We start from the raw sequence: 21,221 nt of genomic DNA, 5'->3' as shown, positions 1-21,221 counted from the left end.
AAAGCACCTAAATAAAATAAATAATAATATTAATAACTATATGCCACAATGATCTTGTTACCCAAACTATTTATTTATTATTATTTATTTATTTATTTATTATATTTCTATACCGCCTTTCTCCCGTAGGACTCAAGGCGGTGTACAGTCAAGAAAAATATAGACACACAAACATCATAAAATTGCTAATTAAAATTATTACTTAGTTTGGTCAATTAAATAAAACCCAGAATTAGATATCATTTAAAAAATCATTCACATGTTCGTATGTTTAGCCCCGCCTGTTGGAACATCAGGGTCTTGAGGGCACGGCGGAAAGCACGGAGATCAGGGATATTCCGTATCTCCGGGGGCAGTTCATTCCAAAGGGTTGGAGCCCCCACAGAGAAGGGCCTCCCCCTGGGAGTTGCCAGTCGACATAATTTGACTGACGGTACCCTGAGTAATCCCTCCCTGTGAGAACGAACTGGTCGGTGGGAGGCTATTGGTGGCAAAAGACGGTCTCGTAGGTACCCAGGTCCTAAGCCATGGAGCGCTTTAAAGGTGATAACTAACACCTTGAATCGCACCCGGAAGACCACCGGGAGCCAGTGCAGCTCGCGTAAGAGAGGTGTTACATGGGCGTAACGAGCTGCGCCCATAATCACCCGCGCGGCTACGTTCTGGACCAGTTGGAGCCTCCGGGTGCTTTTCAAGGGGAGCCCCATGTAGAGAGCATTACAGTAGTCCATATGGGAGGTAACTAGGGCATGAGTGACCGTGCGCAAGGCGTCCCAATCCAGAAAGGGACACAACTGGCGGATCAGGCGAACCTGATAAAAGGCACCCCTGGCCACGGCCGTGAAATGATCTTCTGAAGATAACCGTGAATCCAGGAGGACACCCAAGTTGCGGGCCCTCTATTTAATTGATCATGAGATGTGGAATGAGAAATTACATTGTTATAAAATATCTTTATGTTGAATCTCATACTCTTATTAAATACAGCCATTGCTGATTCACTATTAACTACAATGAAGTTAATAGTGTTAATATAACACTAAGTGCTATATAGTGTTAATATAATTATCATATAAACTACCTTATATTTACATTTTAAATTTTGTTTAAATTATATAAATGTAATTATCATATTGATGTATTTATTCTCGTTGTGTTTGTCACTGTTTATTTTATTCTTATATTGTTTTACTTCTGTACTGTTTACATGCCTTTCATTTTTTCTTCCTTTTTATTATTATAAGTTGCCTTGAGTAGCTTCACTGTGAGATAGGCAGCAAATTAACAACAACAATATCCTGAATATCCTGACTTTGTAAAAACAAAAACAAAAAAACCCACCCTACTTGGAACTACCTATACACTCAAATGTTACTTTAACAGCTCTGAGGTCCTTGGTTAGGACTTGAACTGTTAAGTTTTTACCACTCCCAGTCTGTGAATCAAATTGAAGATGATGATGGTGATGGTGATGATAATAATAATGATAATAATATGTAAGAATACCTTGGTGTGGGATAATAATAATGATGATGGTGATGGTGATGATGATGATGATGATGATGATGATAATAATAATAATAATAATAATAATAATAATAATAATAATAATAATAATAATAATAATAATAATAATGATGATGTGTAACAGCAATACCTTGGTCTGGGATGAGTAGCTTGCAAGGCAATGCCAGAGGGGTAATGGAATGTTGATACACCAAAGCTGTCAAACTTCCTGTAATTACAAAACAAAAAAAAACCCCATAAAGTAAAGTAGGTAAAATATTACATGCAATTTTTGTAAATCATGTATACATTTTTAATTTTTATATCCTGCATTTCTAGTTACAGAATCACAATGTTTTCAGATACTCAGTCCACGAAAAGGTAGACCAAACCACAGAGCAACAGGTGTAAGAGCAACAGCTCAAGCTGTACCTTCATATTTATAGGGATAATATTGGGAGAAATTATATTTTTTAGTATCCCCCTATGCAAAGAACTAGTTATTGAATGAGGCTACACCTTTTTTTCAATTGTATTACGGGTACAATATTTTTCTCTTGCATAAGGTATCTTTCACTGAGAAGGAGTTAATTTTTTTTTTTAAATAAGGGATCATATACATGCCCACCAAGACTCTTCTAGCCACATTCAATTGAATAAATAGAAGTAATTAAATGCTGCCTCGATCTCTATAACATAGGTCATGTCAACAGAACAAACAGAAAAAAACATCATATAGTATTCCAAATAATTATTGGCGTCTGCAGTTGGAGTATTGGAGGTAATACAACATGTCCAATAAATTTGGAATCATCCTTTCCTCAGATAAAGTATGTACTACTTTCTCCACCTCGAAACTAAAAATATAGTTTGTTAAAGTAGAACATTTTAAATTATATATCTATATTTTGAAACATTAAGAATAGAACAAATTTGATATTGTATACTTTTGTTTGTTTTTTTAAAAAAGAAGCAAACTAAAACAAAGCAAAGAAGAAACCATCTAGAAATCATAACATTTCACTCCCCTTTTAGGAAATGTTTTCGTTTCTTCCAGAAGGACTTTACTTATATAAGGCTGTAGGAAGTTCCCTTGAAAAATTATGGGAAGTGAACTCATAACGTGAACAAAAGAGACAAAATATCAGAAAAAGAACAAAGTATAAAAGAGATTAAAGAGAGAATATATAAAAAAGCTATAAAAGAAACAAAATCTCAGCTTCAAGGTATTCAAAAGTCATAATTCATTTATGAAACGATATAAATTCATTTAACACATAGTGCAAATAAAATTATCAAGAGTGTCCCAGAAATTAAAATAAAAAGTAAATTAAAACTTAATATAATTTTATTTATTTAAAAGTAATGAAATTTTACTACATTGTATGTAAGCTTTACTACAAAGATTGTCAATAGTTCTTGTTTTAGGGAGTACTTGTGTTGTTCATTTTATGGGAAAGTACTTGCAATGTTTTATAAGAATTCTCTAATGAAATATATATAATATTGATTTAAAGAATGCTTACCAAAATATGGCTCATTGGGACATCCTTTCAATCTTACTCCTTTGTAGGTACACTCAACCAGAAAATGTCTCACAAGTTCATTGGAAATATCTCCAACTGTAGCATACAATGATAGTAAATGAAAGAAGGATAGCAAATGTATGCTTATGACATACAAGCATTACGATTCAAATGTATTTCATTAATTTCATACTCATATTATACAAGTTAAGGGATAGAAGGGGCGTTGGTCCTACCTGACACGCTCCTTCTCGTTGTGTGGAGACAGCAGCCAGTGTGGGTAATACTTGCCCAATCAGCTGAAGGACTGAGTCAGCCAATAACATTAAAGCCTGCCCTTGTTGCCGGGCAGATCCAGCTTTTGGCGAAGAACTATAATGGCAGACTCGGCGTGTGGGCAGGCAGAAAGGTAAGAAAAAAACAAGAAGAAAGGCAACGAGAGGACCAGACAGGCCAAGGGGGGGGGGTCTGGCTGCTGTCTCCACACAATGAGAAGGAGCGTGTCAGGTAGGACCAACGCCCCTTCTCCATTGTTGGGTGGAGACAGCAGCCAGTGTGGGACATACCCCAGTTCACTGTCCCAAGGCAAGGGAGGGGCCAGGCTGGTCCGAAACAACCTCTCCGGCCACCACCTGTTGTAACACCTGACGTCCAAACGAGGCCTCAGCCGAAGCAAATTTGTCCAGTTTATAGTGGCGTATGAATGGTGCAGGAGAGGTCCAGGTAGCCGCCTGGCAAATCTCCAACAACGAAGCTTGAGTAGCCCAGGCCGCCGACGTGGCCGCGCTACGTGTGGAATGGGCCGTCACCCAGGGAGGCCGTGGCAAAGAGCGAAGGTCATAGGCCGAAGCGATGGTCTGACGAATCCAGCAGCCTATAGTAGAGGAAGATACCTTGAGACCCAACGAGACCGGAAGGAATGAGACAAATAACGCTTCCGAACGGCAAATAGCCACTGTCAGTTTGATGTAAACTCGCAGAGCCCGCCGGACGTCCAGAGTGTGCCAACGACGCTCACGAGGATGGGAGGGACGCGGGCAGAAACTCGGCAAAATAAGTTCCTGCGAGCGATGGAAGACGGAGTTAACCTTCGGCACGAAGGTAGGGTCCAATCGGAGGACAACATGGTCCGCGTGGAACACACAGAGGTCAGATCGAATGGACAAAGCCGCCACCTCCGAAATGCGGCAAGCCAAAGTCACCGCCACCAAAAAGTCAACTTTGCAAGACAGCAATCGTAGAGAGGCCGTTCTCAACGGTTCATATGGAGGACCCACGAGGGATTCGAGAACCAATGGAAGGTCCCAGGTAGGGTAACGATGCAGGACCGGAGGAGACAGGTTTGTGGTGCCCCGAAGAAAACGTCTTATCAAAGGGTGTTGAGACAGGGACGATAGTGAACCACAGGTAAGTACCGAGGAAATGGCGGCCACCTGACGATGTAATGTGTTAGGAGCAAGGCCGTCTGAGAGCCCCCGTTGAAGGAAAACAAGAATGTCCATAATAGAGGGTTGGAATACATCCACACCAGTCCGGGCACACCATGAGCAGAAAGCCCGGCAAGTCACAGAATAAATTCTGTCAGTGGAGGAGCGTCTTGATGCCTGGATAGTGCGAATCACGTTATCCGGAGCCAGAGCACTTGTCAGGGAGAGCCGCTCAATCTCCAGGCGGTCAGGCTGAGCCAAGGAAGGTCCGGGTGGCTCAGTGCCCCTTGCGTCAGAGCGTCCGCCTCGAAAGGAATGCGCCAGGAGGGAGCGACAGAGAAGGATACTAAGTCCGCAAACCATGCTCTGCGCGGCCAATGAGGAGCCAAGAGAATCACCTCCGCCCGTTCGTCCAGAATCCTGCGGATGACCCTGGGGAGTAAGGAGGTAGGAGGGAAGGCGTACAAAAGCCCCTCCGGCCATGGAGCCTGAAGCGCATCGGTGTCTTCCGCCTGAGGGTCCGGAAACCGCGCAAAGAAGCGGGGCAGCTGAGCGTTGGCACGAGTTGCAAACAGGTCCACAACCGGCATCCCGAACCGATGAATCAGGGATTGAAAGATCCTGGGATGGAGCCGCCATTCCGCATTGTCCACTTCCTGATGGCTCAACCAATCTGCCTGGGCATTGGCGACACCGGAAATGTGCTCCGCCTGTAGAGACCCGAGATGGCGTTCCGCCCAAAGACCGATCTTCATGGTCAGAGACAATAGGGACTTGGACCTGGTGCCTCCTAACTTGTTGAGATGTGCTTTGGCGGTTACATTGTCTGTCAGGACAAGTACGTGGCCCTGGGGATCAAATGACGGAAGACCTTGAGCGCCAGGAAGACCGCCTGTAGCTCCAGCCAATTGATTGGATGATGGGTGTCCGCTGCGCTCCACATCCCCTGAGCCAGTTGGCCTTGGCAATGGACACCCCAGCCCCGGAGACTGGCGTCGGAGGTCACCACCACCCTTTGAGGTTCCAGAAAGAGGCTGCCTGCTGAAATCGCTGGGGACCGCCACCACCGAAGGGATATGAGGACCGAGGATGGGACTGGAACCAGCCTGAGGGACGTGCCTTTGCCCGATTTCTGTAAAGGCAATAGAAACCATTGAAGTTCCCGGGAATGGAGCTGAGCCCAGGGAACAATGGCAATGGCCGATATCATCTTCCCCAACAACTGAGAAAGAACATAAGGTGAAGAAGCCCGACACCTCCCAATCCGAGACACCAAATCTCGCAGACTAACTTGGCGGTCAGGGGAAAGAAACACCCTACCCTGAACAGAATCAATGAGCGCCCCTAAATGAACTAAAGAAGTGGAGGGAACCAAGCTACTCTTTTCCAGGTTCACAGAAAATCCGTGGGAAGCTAACGTATCCAACGTGAGCCTAATGTCCCGGACAGCTTGACAAGTTGACGAGGACAACACCAGAATGTCGTCCAAATAACATAAAAGCCTAACTGACTGAACTCGGAGAGAAGCCGCCAAAGCCGCCAACACCTTCGTAAAGGTACAAGGGGCTGACGAGAGGCCAAAGGGTAACGCCCTATACTGATAGTGCACCCCCCTTAACAAAAACGCAAATATCTCCTATGAGAAGGAAGAATAGGGATATGCAAGTAGGCTTCAGTGAGGTCGATAGAAGAAAGGAGATCGCCCCTCCTAACACTGTCAAGGATGGATTTCAATGATTGCATCTTAAATTTACGGTATACAACATACCGATTAAGCCATTTTAGGTGCAGAATGGGTCTCCACCCCCCTGAGGACCTAGGGACTAGAAAAACCCGGGAATTGAAGCCCGCCCCGATCTGATCGGGTGGAACAGGTTGGATAGCCCTGATGGAAAGAAGATGCTGTACCGCTGCGTCCATGCGCGCTCTCTTCTCAGGATTATGAGAAATCGGACAGCAAACAAAGGCACTCGGGGGAGGGGAAAGAAATTCGATGGCTAACCCAGATTTTAAGGTAGCCAGGACCCACTGATCTGAAGTAGACTTCTCCCAAGCGGTGACGAAGAGAGCCAATCTGCCACCGATGGGAGGAGTTGCGATGCAATTAGCGACGGCGTCGGTAGGAACGACCTCCTCCCCCCCGAAAGGACCGCCTAGACACGAAGGATCTGCCCCGCCAGGACCTGTCTTGAGAACCCCGCTGCCTGTGAAACCCACTGAACGGTCTAGGGGAAGAAAAGAAAGCTGAACCAGCTCCATCAGCACCTCGGAACTGAGGACGAGGGGAGTAAGGGGCAAAACGGGAATCGCCCTACGATGCATAGGAGCCAGGATCTTCTTCTTATCCCTGGTTTTGGTGAGGAACAGCTCGAGGGCAGCACCGAAGAGCTGAGAACACCGAAGGGGACTGAGGCCAAGCGCCACTTATGGCGCGCGTCCGCTTGCCAGTGGTGGAGCCAGACTAGACAACGGGCAGTGACCATGGAAGCCAGCACCTTGGAAGCGAAACGAGTGGTGTTCGAAGTGGAATCTGCCGAAAATTGCAAGGCAGCGACAATTTTGTTCAAGTCCTGCCTGACTCGGGTGTCTTCCGGAGGAAGTTTCTCCTGGAGCTGTCGTAGCCAAAGTAAGGTGGTTCGATTAAAAAACGATGCCGTAGTTGCTGCCTTGATGGCCCAAGCAGAACTTTGATGAGCACGTTGGAGAACCAAATCAGAATGACGTTCATCCGGACGTAGACCCTCATCAGGAACCCCCAGGACGTTCGCATTGGGTAGCAGGGCGGCAATACGGGTATCGATCGATGACACCTGGAGAAGGGAGTCCAGTTCGTCCGAGACCTGGAAATTCTTACGGTCGTTCGTCGATGGAGAAGGGGCCGTGCCCGGGGAGGACCACTGTCATTTCACTACATCAACAAAGAGGGGAGGAGTTGGGATAGAGGAGATAGGCCTAGTAGGCTCGGCGAACATGGGGTCCAGAGCTTCAGAGGCAGGAGCAGGATCTGCAGCAGATGAAGACAAGCGAGCAGTGTTAACGGCCTTAAACAATAGAGGCTTGAACAAGGCTTCTGGAAATAGACCAGTAAAGGCCGGTTGGTCCTGAGGTAAGTTGTCATCGTCGGATAAGGCTGAATCCTCATAATCCACATCCGTCAAAATGGAAGGTTGAGTCGTGTGAGAACTGTTAGGAGAATCAGGAGCCCTGGAAAAATGCTCTTCGACGGCTCCCTGTTCAGGGGAGACCGGAGAAGCGGACCGTACGGATGCAGAACGGCTATGAGATCGGTCCCGTGCGGCCAAGGACCTCTGTACTGCGTTCTCAATAAGGAGTTCGAGTTGCTCGGGAAGCAATTGGCAGGAAATAGCCGCTGCAGAAGATGTCAGGGCCGGAACAGAATCGGAAGGATGCAGAACTTCTGATACGGGCGTCTCAGATGGAGGGGGAAGATCCGAGGGACCCCATAAGGCCGAAGTTGAAATAGTCACAGGGCAATCTCTCAGGGACAACTGATCAGGTGTATCAGGTCCCGTCACTTGTTCATGAGCCGGGTTGTCAGCTACAGGAGCAGATAGCACACCTTTTGTAGCCACATCAGCGCTCGCTTTTTCGCAAAGTTTTGTCAAAACTTTGTCTCTACGCCTCTCAGCCTTTGAGGACCCACTATGCTTGTGACTCTTGTGGTGAGGCCTAGCCGAACTGGTCGAAGGCAGGGACTTTTCAGAAATCACAGTGTCATGTGGCCTATCATGAGAGGCAGAGTCCGGCTGATCATGGGCAACAGTACTGGCCAAACGGCCATGTTTTGATTTAGACAGGGCTTTAGGCATCGCCGCAATGATATAATATATCAGTTCAGAGGGTGGAGTTGGCTAATCACCTCAGAATAGCCCAATGAGATGGAGGGGGCGTAAAAGCTCCACTAGCCCGTATTATAAGAAATTGCAGCAGTTTGTAAACAATGTCAACGGGTGTAAAGAAACTCCACAGTCTAGCCCTGGTAGCCCAGAGGGAGCGCTATCACTCCACAAGTCCAGTTAAAGATATGCAAATGACTCAGAGACACAAAATGGCCGCCGCACTTCCAGCCTGTGACAAAATGACGGCCAGTCAATTTTTTTCAGTTTAAAACGTCCCCGAGAAGCCTTGCAGCGAAGAAGCAGGTCAAAGGAGGCAGGCAGGAGGGGAAATGGTCAGACGAAGCTCCTGAGAGAACCCCAGCTGACAGGAGGGAGGTCGCAGATCCGTATTCCGAAGAAAAAACTGGAGCCAGCGAAAGGGAGTTATCTAGTCAAAGTCTTTAGTTACCAGGCAGGGACAGAACAAAACAGCATGCCTACGGCCCTGGAAACGCGGCCGCCGTCCCAGCAAGCAAATGAGGTCAGGAAACAGAAGCCGCCACTAATGCCGACCAGCGCCGATGAAAAGCGGCTTGATGGATGATTCAAAATGGCCGCCGCAACAATTAACGAAGAAAAATTTCTGCCACTTTAAAGTCAAGCGGCAGAGAAGGCAATGAGGAAGGAAGGTTTAACTCGCTTCCCCCAGCACAGCGAAATATCTCCCCCCCCTTTAGGGGAGGACGCCGAAAGGGGCTGAAGGGCTCAAATGGGCACCAAGGTCATTAACTAAGGCATAGGCAACTCACAGTGTCCAAGTCCAGTCCAAAGGTTCAAGTCAGGAGGGAGACAGAAAAAAAACTTTAGCCAAGCAATCCAATCCAAATAGTCAGGGTACGAGATGAAAGCGAAATCCAGTAATCAATCCAGGTCAAACCAATAATCAATCAGCAGAAATATCAGTAGAAAAGGTGGAATAAAGACAGAGCCAATAACCCACATGCCCGATCAACTGAAAGGACTGAGTCAAAAGCTGGATCTGCCCGGCAACAAGGGCAGGCTTTAATGTTATTGGCTGATTTAGTCCTTCAGCTGATTGGGCAAGTATTACCCACACTGGCTGCTGTCTCCACCCAACAATGGAGAATAAAATGCATTATAACCACAATTTCCAAAGATTTGTATAATGACTCATGATAGCTTAAAATGGCTGAATTCATAATATTAAAGTTAGGCTTGTATGTAAAAAAAAATCTAAAGGAAGCTAACAGTTATCGTTTTCTGATTTTCTTGCTATCTAGTGATTGCTCAGATATTTGCAGTTCGATTTTAGTGCACCCAATAGAAATAAAATGTAAATAAATATTGACTGTTTATTTATTTTGATGTTTGAAATTTGTTTGAAAGAATCTATCAAAGCTTGGCTCAGAGCTTTTCTCCCGCCCCTTTTTTTTGAGGGGGGGAGGGAGGGTAAGGTAACCCAGATGGGCAAGGCTGATGGAAACTCTGGGAAGGAAAGTTATGATTAGCATTGTTGGCATACCTCTGCAAATAACCAAATTACAGAGACATTCTGCTGATCCCATTATATAAGCAATGTGTAATTTTGTTAAGAACCACTGTTTTACCACCCAAACAAGAATGAGAAAACTTTGAACTTGTCAATCCACAATCCCAGGATGAAAAATAATCTAACTGAAATGTATTAACAGTCTCCCAATAATGTTCACAACATTAGGAGGAGAAAAAAATCTTGCCTGTTTTGTTTTGCTATAGAGTAAGTCTAGAGATTAAAGCAAAGCCAGCAGGATTTTTCATTATTTCTAGCCTTAGCTCCACCAGCAGTGGAGCAGTCTTTCCTCCTTCCCTATTCTGACTCCCTGCGCTTTGCATATTGAAAGATAAGTGAGCAAATAGTAACCCGGGGGTGGATATGAGTGTGTGGAACTCTTCTGTGGCAGGTGGGGTAGGAAAGCAGGCCCATTGCCTGTGGGGACCCATGATGGGGTGTTGAAATAGATAGTGCCCTGTGGTTGATTGTAAGGGTGAATGACTTTGGGAGGCACTGCAAGCATCATAGCTTTGAAATAGGATCATATGTAGTTTTGAGGAAGTATGTTGTAACTTTAAACAATTGTTAAATGATCTGTTCTATTTCAAGGACATGAACTTTACGGTGACCTGACCATGACTCTTTATCTTGACTATAACAATAGCAATAGCACTTAGACTTATATACTGTTCCATAGTGCTTTACAGCTCTCTCTAAGTGGTTTATAGAGTCAGCATATTGCCGCTAACAATCTGGGTCCTCATTTTACCAACCTCAGAAGAATGGAAGACTGAGTCAATTTTGAGCCCGTCAGGTTCAAGTCCTGCTTATGGATAGAGTTAGCCTCAATACCGCATTCCAACTACTGTGCCAGTATGGCTCCTATGCTCTGCTCATCTTATATTGATAATAAATTTGAAAATAAGTAACTATCCTCAAGTTCTAGCATTATATGCCGTCTTGGATTACACAAATATTAAATATTGCCTGTCTTCCTTGAAATAATTGTACATTTATTTCACTCCAAAATCCAAATTATCCCAAGTTCTCTCAATTTCTCACAACTTTACTTAAGATTCCTTAGTAAAAATATTTTATTCTAGCATCAAATCCTACTTCCCAAGGGAGAAATCTTCCTTGATCTGTTTGTCACATAATTAATTCAAAAATCTCAAGTTTTTTTCTCTTAATATTTTCATTACAAGTGCTTTATCCCTGATACGTCATCCAATGAACTCTTTAACTGGATCCAAATGTACAGTAGTATGTTTGGTCTGGTTGCAGGTTTGCAACCAGCTACATAACTGGAAAGTACACTTTCTATGAACGTTTTTCCAAATTTACATACATGTTTTCCAAGTAAGAAACTGACCTTCATACAATACGATAAACTAAGACCTTGATGGCGAACCTATGGCACGCGTGCCACAGGTGGCACACAGTGCCCTCTCTGTAGGCATGTGAGCCGTTGCCCCAGTTCAGCTCTGCTGTGCATACGTGCATGCCTCCTGTCAGCCAGCTGGTTGTCGGGTCTGTTGCATATGCGTGGGGGGCGGGGCATGTATTGGGGACCCACGCGCATATGCGCGGGGGTGTATGGAGCACATGCAGGTGGCCATGCACACATGCACAAGGCAGGGCTCGGGGGCGCATGCAGAGGCCGCATGCTCATGGATGGGGCACATACAGGGGGACACTTGCGCATGCATGGGAGAGGAGCACATGTGCAGGGTCATGCACGCATTGCATTTTGGGGATTCAGGTGTGTGGGCACTTTGGGCATTCAGTCTGGAAAAGGTTAACCAGTTAACTTAGTTCAGGTTAACTGAACTAAGAGGTTTTGCTATTTTTTAACTAAATTGTTTTGGCATCTATATTGCATAACAACACTTCTGTTTTGTCATTCATTATTTAATGCCAAACCCATAACTATTAAGAGAGCTTCTTTAGTGTAGTGATTAAGGCATAAGGCTAGAAATTGGTAGACTGTGAATTCTAGTTTTGACTTTGACTTAGACTCTGCTGTATGAACCCAGCAGAATAACCTTGGGCAATCATTCTCTCAATCCTAGAAAACAGGCAATGGCATACAAATTCTGAAAAAAATCTTGCCAAGAAAACTGGGACTTTTCAAGTCTGGACTTGTCCAGATAGTTGCCTGGAGTCAGAAACTGATCTGATATATGCATATCTATAAAGAATGTTTTGTTTTTATGTGGAACCAAAGAAGCCAGGGCCTTATTCATGTACCCATGCACCCACACCCACACCCACACCCACACCCTTATATATAGCGATTCTTAAAAGTTTGTAAGCCCTTTAGAATTTTTTTTTTTATAATATTTATTGATTTTTTAAAAAGTTTTTTTAAAAGGAAACATCAAATCTCAGTTAACATCTGAGGTGTCGTGCGATTACATATTTACATTATGTACATATCAAGTATCTTCAAATCTATCATTATTAGAAATAGACATATCCTTATAGACTTGTTCTATTACTCCACCATTTGTACCACCTTTCCCATACTGCCTTAAATTTTGAATTCTCATCGTCTTTAAGAACACTAGTTAATTTTGCCATTTCTGCGCATTCTAGGATTTTATTTATTATTCGAATAAACGTCGAATTTTCGGGCGCTGCGAGACACTCCATACTTGGGTTTTTCCTCGCCCTTTAGAATTTTCAATGGCATTAGTATGAACTAGCATCTGATCTATTATCCACAGAGTTTTAAAATTTTAGGGATAAATTTCTCCAATCTCTTTGATGGCAGAGGAGTTACCTTTTTTGTTTAACTGTAATATTGAAGGAGGAGGTATAGCAACCTTCATGGCCAAACCATAGGCACCTCTGAAGGAATGACTGTCACGAACAATGAATGATCCAGCTTCCTTGTCCTTCAGGACAGCAATAGCTGCATGACAAAAAGAAAGAGATTAGAATAGGACTTTTATTATTTTTTTTAAAAAAAAACATGCATTAGCAACTAGGAAAAAAGCTGTTCAGAATTGTATTTCTTTTCTGTAAGCAAACACAACCTATGGAAGAACTGTCAGTACTGTAGACTGTTTTGGCTAAAATAGTTATGATTAGAATGAATTATAAAATTTTTATCACATTAACCACAAACATACAACACGAAAGGCCCTTTTTTTAATCTTCAGAAACTACTCTGTTTTTTCTGGAAGTACCGTATTTTCCGGCATATAAAACGACTTTTTAACACATGAAAATCTTCTTAAAAGTCAGGGGTCGTCTTATACGCCGGGTGTTGTTCTCCTATAACCAGGCAGACCAGCCCGAAAGGCTCTGACGAGCCAAGTTCTGACCATCCCAGCTGAGTTGCCTGCTAATCAGGCAAGTTAGCTGGGATTGCCAGAGCCATTTAAAAGGAAAAAACTTTTTTCCTTTTACATGGCTCTGGCGATCCAAGCTCTGACGATCCCAGCTGAGTTGCCTGCTAATCAGGCAACTCAGCTGGGATCGCCAGAGCCATGTAAAAGGAAAAAAGTTTTCCCCCTCCAGCTTGCTTACCTTAGCTGCTAGTCGCAACCCTTGCCTTGCTTCGCTTGCCTAAATCCATTCCATCAGCAGGCAGGGAGTTATGGACTTCAACTCCCAGAATTCCTCAGCCAGCAAAGCAAAGCTACAAGTTGCCAAGGTTGGAGACCCCTGTTCTATTGGGTAAGTTTTTTCCCCTTTGGGAGCTTTAAAAAAATAGTTAATTGGGGTTTTTTTTAGTTGTTCTTTTTTAGACCTAGCCATTTAAAGTTTAGGAAGTTTTAAATTTAGCTGCTTTTATATAAAAATAAAAATAAATTAAAATAATATTTGTGCAGCTTTCTGAAATTTAGTGTGTTTCTGTAGTGTTTCACTCTAACTACCCAAACTCACAAAATCTCACAAAGCTGTATGTGGAATTTTGTGTGTGAAGTGTGAAAGTTGGGTTTTTGGGCTTTTTGTGGCTGTGTGAGGTTCCTGCTTGTTGCAGGGGCCATTTTGGATCTAGCACAGCTGCTTTTACATTGTGGGTGAGCTAGTTGATGTTTTTTAATTTTTATTTGGTGTGCGTTGGAAGAGGGGTAGTCTTATACGGCAAGTATAGCCCAAACCCTTTATTTTAACAGGAAAAGTCGGGAGTCGTCTTATATGTCCAGTCGTCTTATACGCCGGAAAATATGGTACTCTGGAATCAATTATATTCCAATAAATCTAACACAATAACAGAAGAAGGGTCCTTGGAGGTCTTCTAATCCAATCCCTTGATCAAATACCATACCTTTCCAGACAAATGGCTGTCCAGTCCCTTCTTGAAAATATCCGGTGATGGGACATCCACAACTTCTGAAGACAAGCTGTTTCACTGATTAATTATTGTTACTGTTGGGAAATTTCTTAGTTCTAGTTTGGGTCTCTCTTTGACAAGTTTCTATCCGTCACTTCTTATCCTAGCTTCAGGTGCTTTGGAGAACAGTTGTCCCCTTCTTTGTGACAGCCCCTTAAATATTGGAAGACTGCTATCATGTCATCCCTAGTCCTTCTCTTCACTAGAGTAGACATTCCCATTTCCTGTAGCCATTCCTCATATGTTTAAATCTGCAGTCCTCCAATCATCTTTGTTGATTTTTTCTAAGATCTCAACATGGTTTTTGTATCATGGTGACCAAAACTGGATGTACTATTACAAGTATGGTCTCACCAGTATAATAAAAAGCAGCACAAACACCTCATATGACCTTGATACTATCTCTCTGTTGATGGAGCCTAGAAATCCATTGACTTTTTTGGCAGCTGTTGGATCTTGCTGGCTCATATTTAATAGGACTTTTACATCCTATTCACTCACTGCTATTGAACCAGGTACTACCTATTCTACACTTGTGCATTTAGTTTTTCTTACCTAAGTGTGTACAATATTCTCACCATCAAATTGGATTTATTGGATAGGGCTTAGTGTTCGTCTGTCAAGGTCCTTCTGGATCTTGAGCCTCTTCTTCTGAAGTGTTGGCTAGTTCCCTCAGCTTGGTGCTGTCTACAAATTTAAGGAGTTCCCCTTCTATCCCCTCATCTAAAATGTTTTTGAAGATGTTGAAGAGTATTGGACCTAAGACAGAACCTTGAGATACCCACTGCATACTTCCTTCTATGTAGATGTAATTCTATTAAGGTTTACATGTTGAGTGTGATTGGTCTGCCAGTTATAAATTCATTTGGTCATGATGGATCTATTTAGTCCACATTTTTCTTTCTTACCAAGTAGCATGTTGTAGTCTACTTTGTCAAGTACCTTACTGATTTCGTGATATATTATATCTAGAGCATTTTACTACATCAAAATGTAAATATCTGAGTAAGTCAAGAGCCAATTTGGTGCAGTGCTTAAAGCAACTGCACTGGAAAGTAGGAGATAGTCAATTCAAGTCTACCCTAGCATGAAATCAGCTGGGTGACTTTGAGCTAATCACACTCCAAGCCTTAAAAGGCAGGAATGGCCAAACATTTCTGAAAAATATAGCCAAGAAAATTTTATGGACTTGTCTCTGTAGTCTCAAGCAGTCAAGACTGACTTGAAGGCATCAAAAATAATTTTAATTAATGTAGAAGTAACAAAGTTACTGATACCCACAAATTCTTTCTCCTTTCAGAGATAAATTATTATGTCTATGGTTAAAGGCAATATTAACATTGCACTTTGACTTAATTAGTTTACAATTCTATTTCTAAACCAGCCACGAACTCTGGCTGGTTTAAGCACAGTTAATTTCCCAGAGAGGAAAAAGAGATGACATTGGAGAAGAAAAATAGTTACAAGCCAAATGGTATTCACACTGTCTTAATTATAATTAAGACATCAACATCTTAAGGGCACAATAATCACATCACTGAAGACAACAGAAAAAATACTTGTCCATTACACACTGTAAAGGAATCAGATGTCTTTCAAGATCATTGACAACTAGTATCCCATTTTGTAATTATGCAACATCTAGAACTACTATTTTGCACAAAATCAAATTGTGTCTTCTCTTAAACCACAACCTACTTCTTGGTAAGCTAGAGAGCGAAAGAGAGACAGCATCACCACTGGATGGATTTGTAACTAGCTGACAAACTGCACTCAACGAGTAGTCTTAATTGTACTATTTCTACATGGAGGGAAGTAAGCACAAGGTTCCGTCTCAGGCCCAGTAGTTTTCACACAATCTTTCTTCTTCCTTATAATAAAATTTGTATAGGATGCCAATAAAAATAAATTGTAAATGCATTAAAATGTGTGTTTTTCAGTATTTCCTTAGAACTGTAACTGTTTACTGTTCATAAATGACTTAAACAGCTTAAATTTAAGATGTTGGGGTTTTGGAAGGGAGAGTAATATCTAGCAAAACATAAACACAAATTAGAGTAAAGCTGAAGAGGAACAGTGAGTGATAAATATTCATCACCAAATACAATAAAACTAGCTGTATGCTGTGCAAGATATTTAAAGAACATACCTTGTTCTCTGGAAATCTCTGGTTTATACCAAAATTTGGAAGTATCTTGAACAAAGTTTACAGTTACATGTTTATCACCCATACTTTCTGTGAGATAAAAAGTAAGATAAATATGATTTTAAAAAGCATACCATACTATCACAACATAAAGTTTATTTATTTATTTATTTATTTATTTATTACATTTCTATACCGCCTTTCTTCCGTAGGACTCAAGGCGGTGTACAGTCAAAAAAAATATAGACACACAAACATCATAAAATTGCTAATTAAAATTATTACTTAGTTTGGTCAATTAAATAAAACCCAGAATTAGATAACATTTAAAAAATCATTCACATGTTCGTATGTTTAGCCCCGCCTGTTGGAACATCAGGGTCTTGAGGGCATGGCGGTAAGCACGGAGATCAGGGATATTCCGTATCTCTGGGGGCAGTTCATTCCAAAGGGTTGGAGCCCCCACAGGGAAGGCCCTCCCCCTGGGAGTCGCCAGTCGACATAATTTGACTGACGGTACCCTGAGTAGTCCCTCCCTGTGAGAACGAACTGGTCGGTAGGAGGCTATTGGTGGCAAATAAAGTTGAGTTTTTATTATAAGATAATGCCATTCAGAAGTATGTTAATCATCACTATTTCCATTGTTTGTAGCACCTCATTCCCATCTCATAATGCAAATGTCAGGAGGCATTTGAATTAGACCCTACATGAATAACTACACATTCAATTTAAGTATAAAAGGTTTAATAACTATGCATTTTGCATTCGTTGATTTGTACATAGAGAAACAACTATGCTAAATAGTGAGAAGAGCTGTTACCCTTATGGAATGCATACCTAACACTGGTAGTGCGTTTCCAACTTTAGAGAAATCTGGAAGAACATTTGGAAATGGAATGCTGATAGTGCTTCCACTATGTGGGCTGGAAAAACCGCTTGGAGAAGGTGAGGCAGAACCAAAAGAACGTTCTGCCTCAGAAATCCTTTTCTTCTCAGGAAGAGGGGTTTGTGGATACATTTGCAATCCCTGGATTTGCTGATTAGTATATCCAGAAGTTGATACAAGGCAGGTATGTGGCAAAAAACTACTGTCCACCATAGATTTCATTACTTTGGGAGACCCATCAGCATTTGACATAAAAGAAAGGTTTTTTTCTTCCACTAACTGGTTACTGTTAGCAACAGTCCCATCATAATTCTGAAAAGTTTGGATGCTATCACAAGTTGTAAGGTCCTGTTGTGGCACAGCTGTTATATTTGCTAGATTGTTAAATGTCCCAGGCTGAAGTCCTTTTGTCTGGAAGTATAAATCATTTTGCTCAGGAGCAGAAAGATCTGGAGACATGAGGTAACTTCCTACATTGATGTTACTCATTTCTGGAAACTGGGGCATCAAGGAAGGCTGAGAATTGTTTGGATGCCAAATATGTTCATCTGTTGAACTGTATTGAAAAGGGAAAAAAGGTTACATCCTGTCTATTATAAATATTTCAACATTGCAGAATTTAAGATAAAGTCAAGATAACAATCGACTGCAGAAATACACAGATTTCAATGGTTTTCATGTGCTCAATTAACAAGAAAGTTTAATATGGATAAAAAGATAATTGGAACTGAATTATGTGCAAATGATGAAAATAGCAAAATGTATAACGTTTTGTTAAAGTTTGAAACAGAAGAATAAATTAAATATTGAATGATAAATAGGCTACTAGTTTTGGATATTATGTACAGGTGGACAGTTGTAACACAATGTGGATAAGTAGTTTTAAAGTTGCACTGTGTCATAAACCAAGAAAAAGCTTTTATAAAATAATGTAATGCTGATATACGACACTAGAAAAATTATCACATCTGTATAAAATTATTTCAAACTAGTATTCGAAATATGAAAACCATGAAGTGATATTCATGCATTGTAGACTTGTAAGTAAACTAAGAAAGTATGGATAAAAATTGATACGATGATACAAACGGATTTGAAGATAAATATTATGAAGAAACCAGAATGCTTTTTATTAGGGCTTATGCTCAGCAATTAAAAAATAATGAACTCCCCAATGGATGAATGGACTGTGAAACGGTTAGAATTTCCTGAGTTAGGAAAGCTGACTTATCTCATCAGAGAAAAATTGCAATTTTTTTTTTTTTTGAAAGACTGGGAACCTTATGACGACTTTTTGCTAAAAGAAAAAAAAATGCTAGGATGATTCACAGATATGAGGATTAAAATAAAGGACCAAGTAAAGGGTTGAAGGGATTTGTATAATATCAGAGGTGAGCGTTTGAGTGGAACAGTGGTCTAGAGGTGAAGACATTTGCCTCCCACTCAGAAGGTTGAGAGTTCAATCCTAGGCAGCAGCGGATGTTTCTCTATCAGAACGCAAAAAGAAAATATCTGCTGCAAACATCACATAGGTATTAGAAAGGGCATCCAGCCAGTAAACATTCAGCTCCACTCAGTCACCCTGATTCTACCCCGAAATAAAGGGATTAAAGAGTCGTAAAAAAAAAAGAAAAGAGGGGGGGGGGAATGATTATACAATTATAATTATCTGTAGAAGAGGTCAGAAGTCATAACTTTAGATTTTTTCTTTTAATCTTTCATTTTACTTTTTCTGTAGATTTGTCTTTTACTTTATGTATAATTCACAACAAATATAAGTTTTTAAAAATCAATATGCAGTCCTGCATTAATTCAGATGACAGAGAATTTCAATCTAAATCCATCTGCTTAATATATGCACATAATGCATCCCTCTATAAAATGCAATCTGCCACATATTTAATAAGTTTAGCTATATGTTGAAAAATGCAGTGTAAATCCAAACATTCCATTATAGAGAAGTTCTATGTTTAATCATAATCAAGTAGAACAAAGTTTTATGTAAGATTAGCAAAGATTTGCCCTGGAAACCCTCATATGCATTTCTTAATCAAATAAAACAATAGTTATATGGATTTTGTCCCCTGGAAGAATTCTCAAAACAGCTTCCACTTTTCTTCTCTACTCTAAAATTACTTATTCATATAACTATAATTCAGAAGAAGGCCAAATTCTATTTTCATTTGAGTATATCCAATACTTTGATGATATATGCTATTTTGACATCACTGAAGGAAAACTGAATAGCAATGTCAATAAGTTGTTTTCCCGGTCCCGGTATTAATTCTAATAGGGTTAGACCAACAAACAATTATTTTGTTTGTGAAGTACAGGTCAAAATGGGGCTGCTTCATATTTAATGTTCTGAAAACTAGCACTTAGATATTATTTTAGTTCTGAAACTCAGATTGGATATTAGAACAAAGGCCATCATGCTACCATAGGAACAACATGGTATACTCAAATCTGGCATCTCTCTGTCTATTCACATTCGTCTTCAATCCTCAGCACCTGCCATCTAAAATATTTGTCTCACTTTAGAAACCTATCTTGAAGATCCCATAATCCCCAAATTTTAAGGGCCTTTTTTTCTTTGGAAAACCTTTTGGTTTTCTTCTCCACTTTAAAAATATTATGTTGGAAATTTAAGAAAGAACTAGATTTTAACTACCTCTCTTTTCTTGGAACAGTAGTATCATTTGAAACTGAACATGTAGCTGCAAAAGGCTGGTGATGGGAAGGAACGGATTCTATGGCAGCCTGCAATAAGGATGGATTTGGAGTTCTTGAACTGTCAGATATCACAGTGGAGTGATTAAGGTCTTCTACGTAACCTCGGGGTTCTGCAAAAATGAAGAAAATAATATTTTTATTAAGATCCGTAAGCCTGCAATAGTAACAAATACTATCTATTCTCAGAAATGAAGGCACTGTGAAGAGGCATACTGGAAGTTCACTCTCAGTTCCACACATTTACAATGCTATTTATACAGAAACAGAAACATATAACTCATAAAGGCTCTTTATACAAAATATTTTCTTTTATGAATAAAACAATCAGAGGCAAACAATACACCAATAAAAAAACTACCAACTCAAGGCAAACAAGTTAACAGCAAACAACAGCAGAATCTCAATTTCATTGAGGGCCACATCAGGATTGTGGTTGACTTCGGGGGGTGGGGAATGGACGGGGCGTGGCCATGGTGGGCATGATCACGCCCACTGCTGCTGTGCTCGTTCTCCTTGGCCAGGTTGCTCATGGTGTGTGTAGGAGGGCAAAGTGTGTGGGTCAGAGAGAGGCTCACTCCATCTCCTTATGAGGAGACCTGGCTTTGTAACCAAAGGTCTTCCGTCCTCAGTGATAGGATGGGAGACCACCAGGAGAGGTCAGGAGGGGACAAGGAGATGGGAAAGGCAGCAGGGCCTCTGGTGGCCAAGTGCTAAGGCAAGATTTACCCTCAACTGTCTCTCATTATAATCTTTCTTCCTTCCTCCCTTCTTTTTCCTTCCCTCTTCATTCTTTCTTTCTTCTTCCTTCCCCTCTTTCCTTCTTTTTCCTTCCTTGCTCTTTTCCCCCCTTTCCTTGTCCCGTTTTCTGCACTGGAAATAGCTGTTTGCAACACACAAGGAACACTTTCCTAAGAGCTCACAACTCAAGAATACTAATGTGCACATGAGATATCTTAGAGTGGGGAAGGCCATGGGGGGGGGCTAGTGATAGAACACGCCCTCAAGGCCTCCCTGACCCACTAAGATACCTCATGCTTCTCCCTCCCTTCCTGTCACAAGGACTCACCTTGCAAACATCTGTCTCCTCTCTTTGTTTCTCTGTTTCTTTGCCTTTGCTTTGAAGAAGGGAGAGGGGAGTTGGCTGGGAAATGCTTTTTATGCCAAGAATGGATGCTGCTATAATATTCTGCAGATCAAGGCACCCATCCACTTTTGCAGTCAGGGACCCAGAAACTTTCATTCTTGGAGCAAAAAGTAT

The 21,221-nt window shown here is 41.6% G+C and overlaps 1 protein-coding gene across 8 annotated transcripts in view; it reads right to left on the bottom strand.

Moving 5' to 3' along the window:
* TNS3 (tensin 3) overlaps nt 1-21,221 on the bottom strand; it is a 203,857-nt gene that overhangs the window by 8,552 nt on the left and 174,084 nt on the right. For all 8 annotated transcript variants that reach the window (XM_087892371.1, XM_087892365.1, XM_034416437.3 and 5 more), the window contains 6 exons: nt 19,902-20,073; nt 17,182-17,786; nt 16,348-16,434; nt 12,636-12,767; nt 3,033-3,128; nt 1,658-1,735 (listed from right to left, as the gene is read on the bottom strand). In XM_087892371.1, the coding sequence (XP_087748497.1) occupies nt 1,658-1,735; nt 3,033-3,128; nt 12,636-12,767; nt 16,348-16,434; nt 17,182-17,786; nt 19,902-20,073 (1,170 nt within the window). The remainder of the gene's footprint in view (nt 1-1,657; nt 1,736-3,032; nt 3,129-12,635; nt 12,768-16,347; nt 16,435-17,181; nt 17,787-19,901; nt 20,074-21,221) is intronic.

This window comes from Pantherophis guttatus, chromosome 4 (assembly GCF_059756535.1).
Source record: "Pantherophis guttatus breed Tessera chromosome 4, ASM5975653v1, whole genome shotgun sequence".
Classification (NCBI taxonomy): Eukaryota; Metazoa; Chordata; class Lepidosauria; order Squamata; family Colubridae; genus Pantherophis; species Pantherophis guttatus.
The sequence above is the reverse complement of the archived record's forward strand: the minus strand, read 5'-3'. Positions and strand labels throughout refer to the sequence as shown.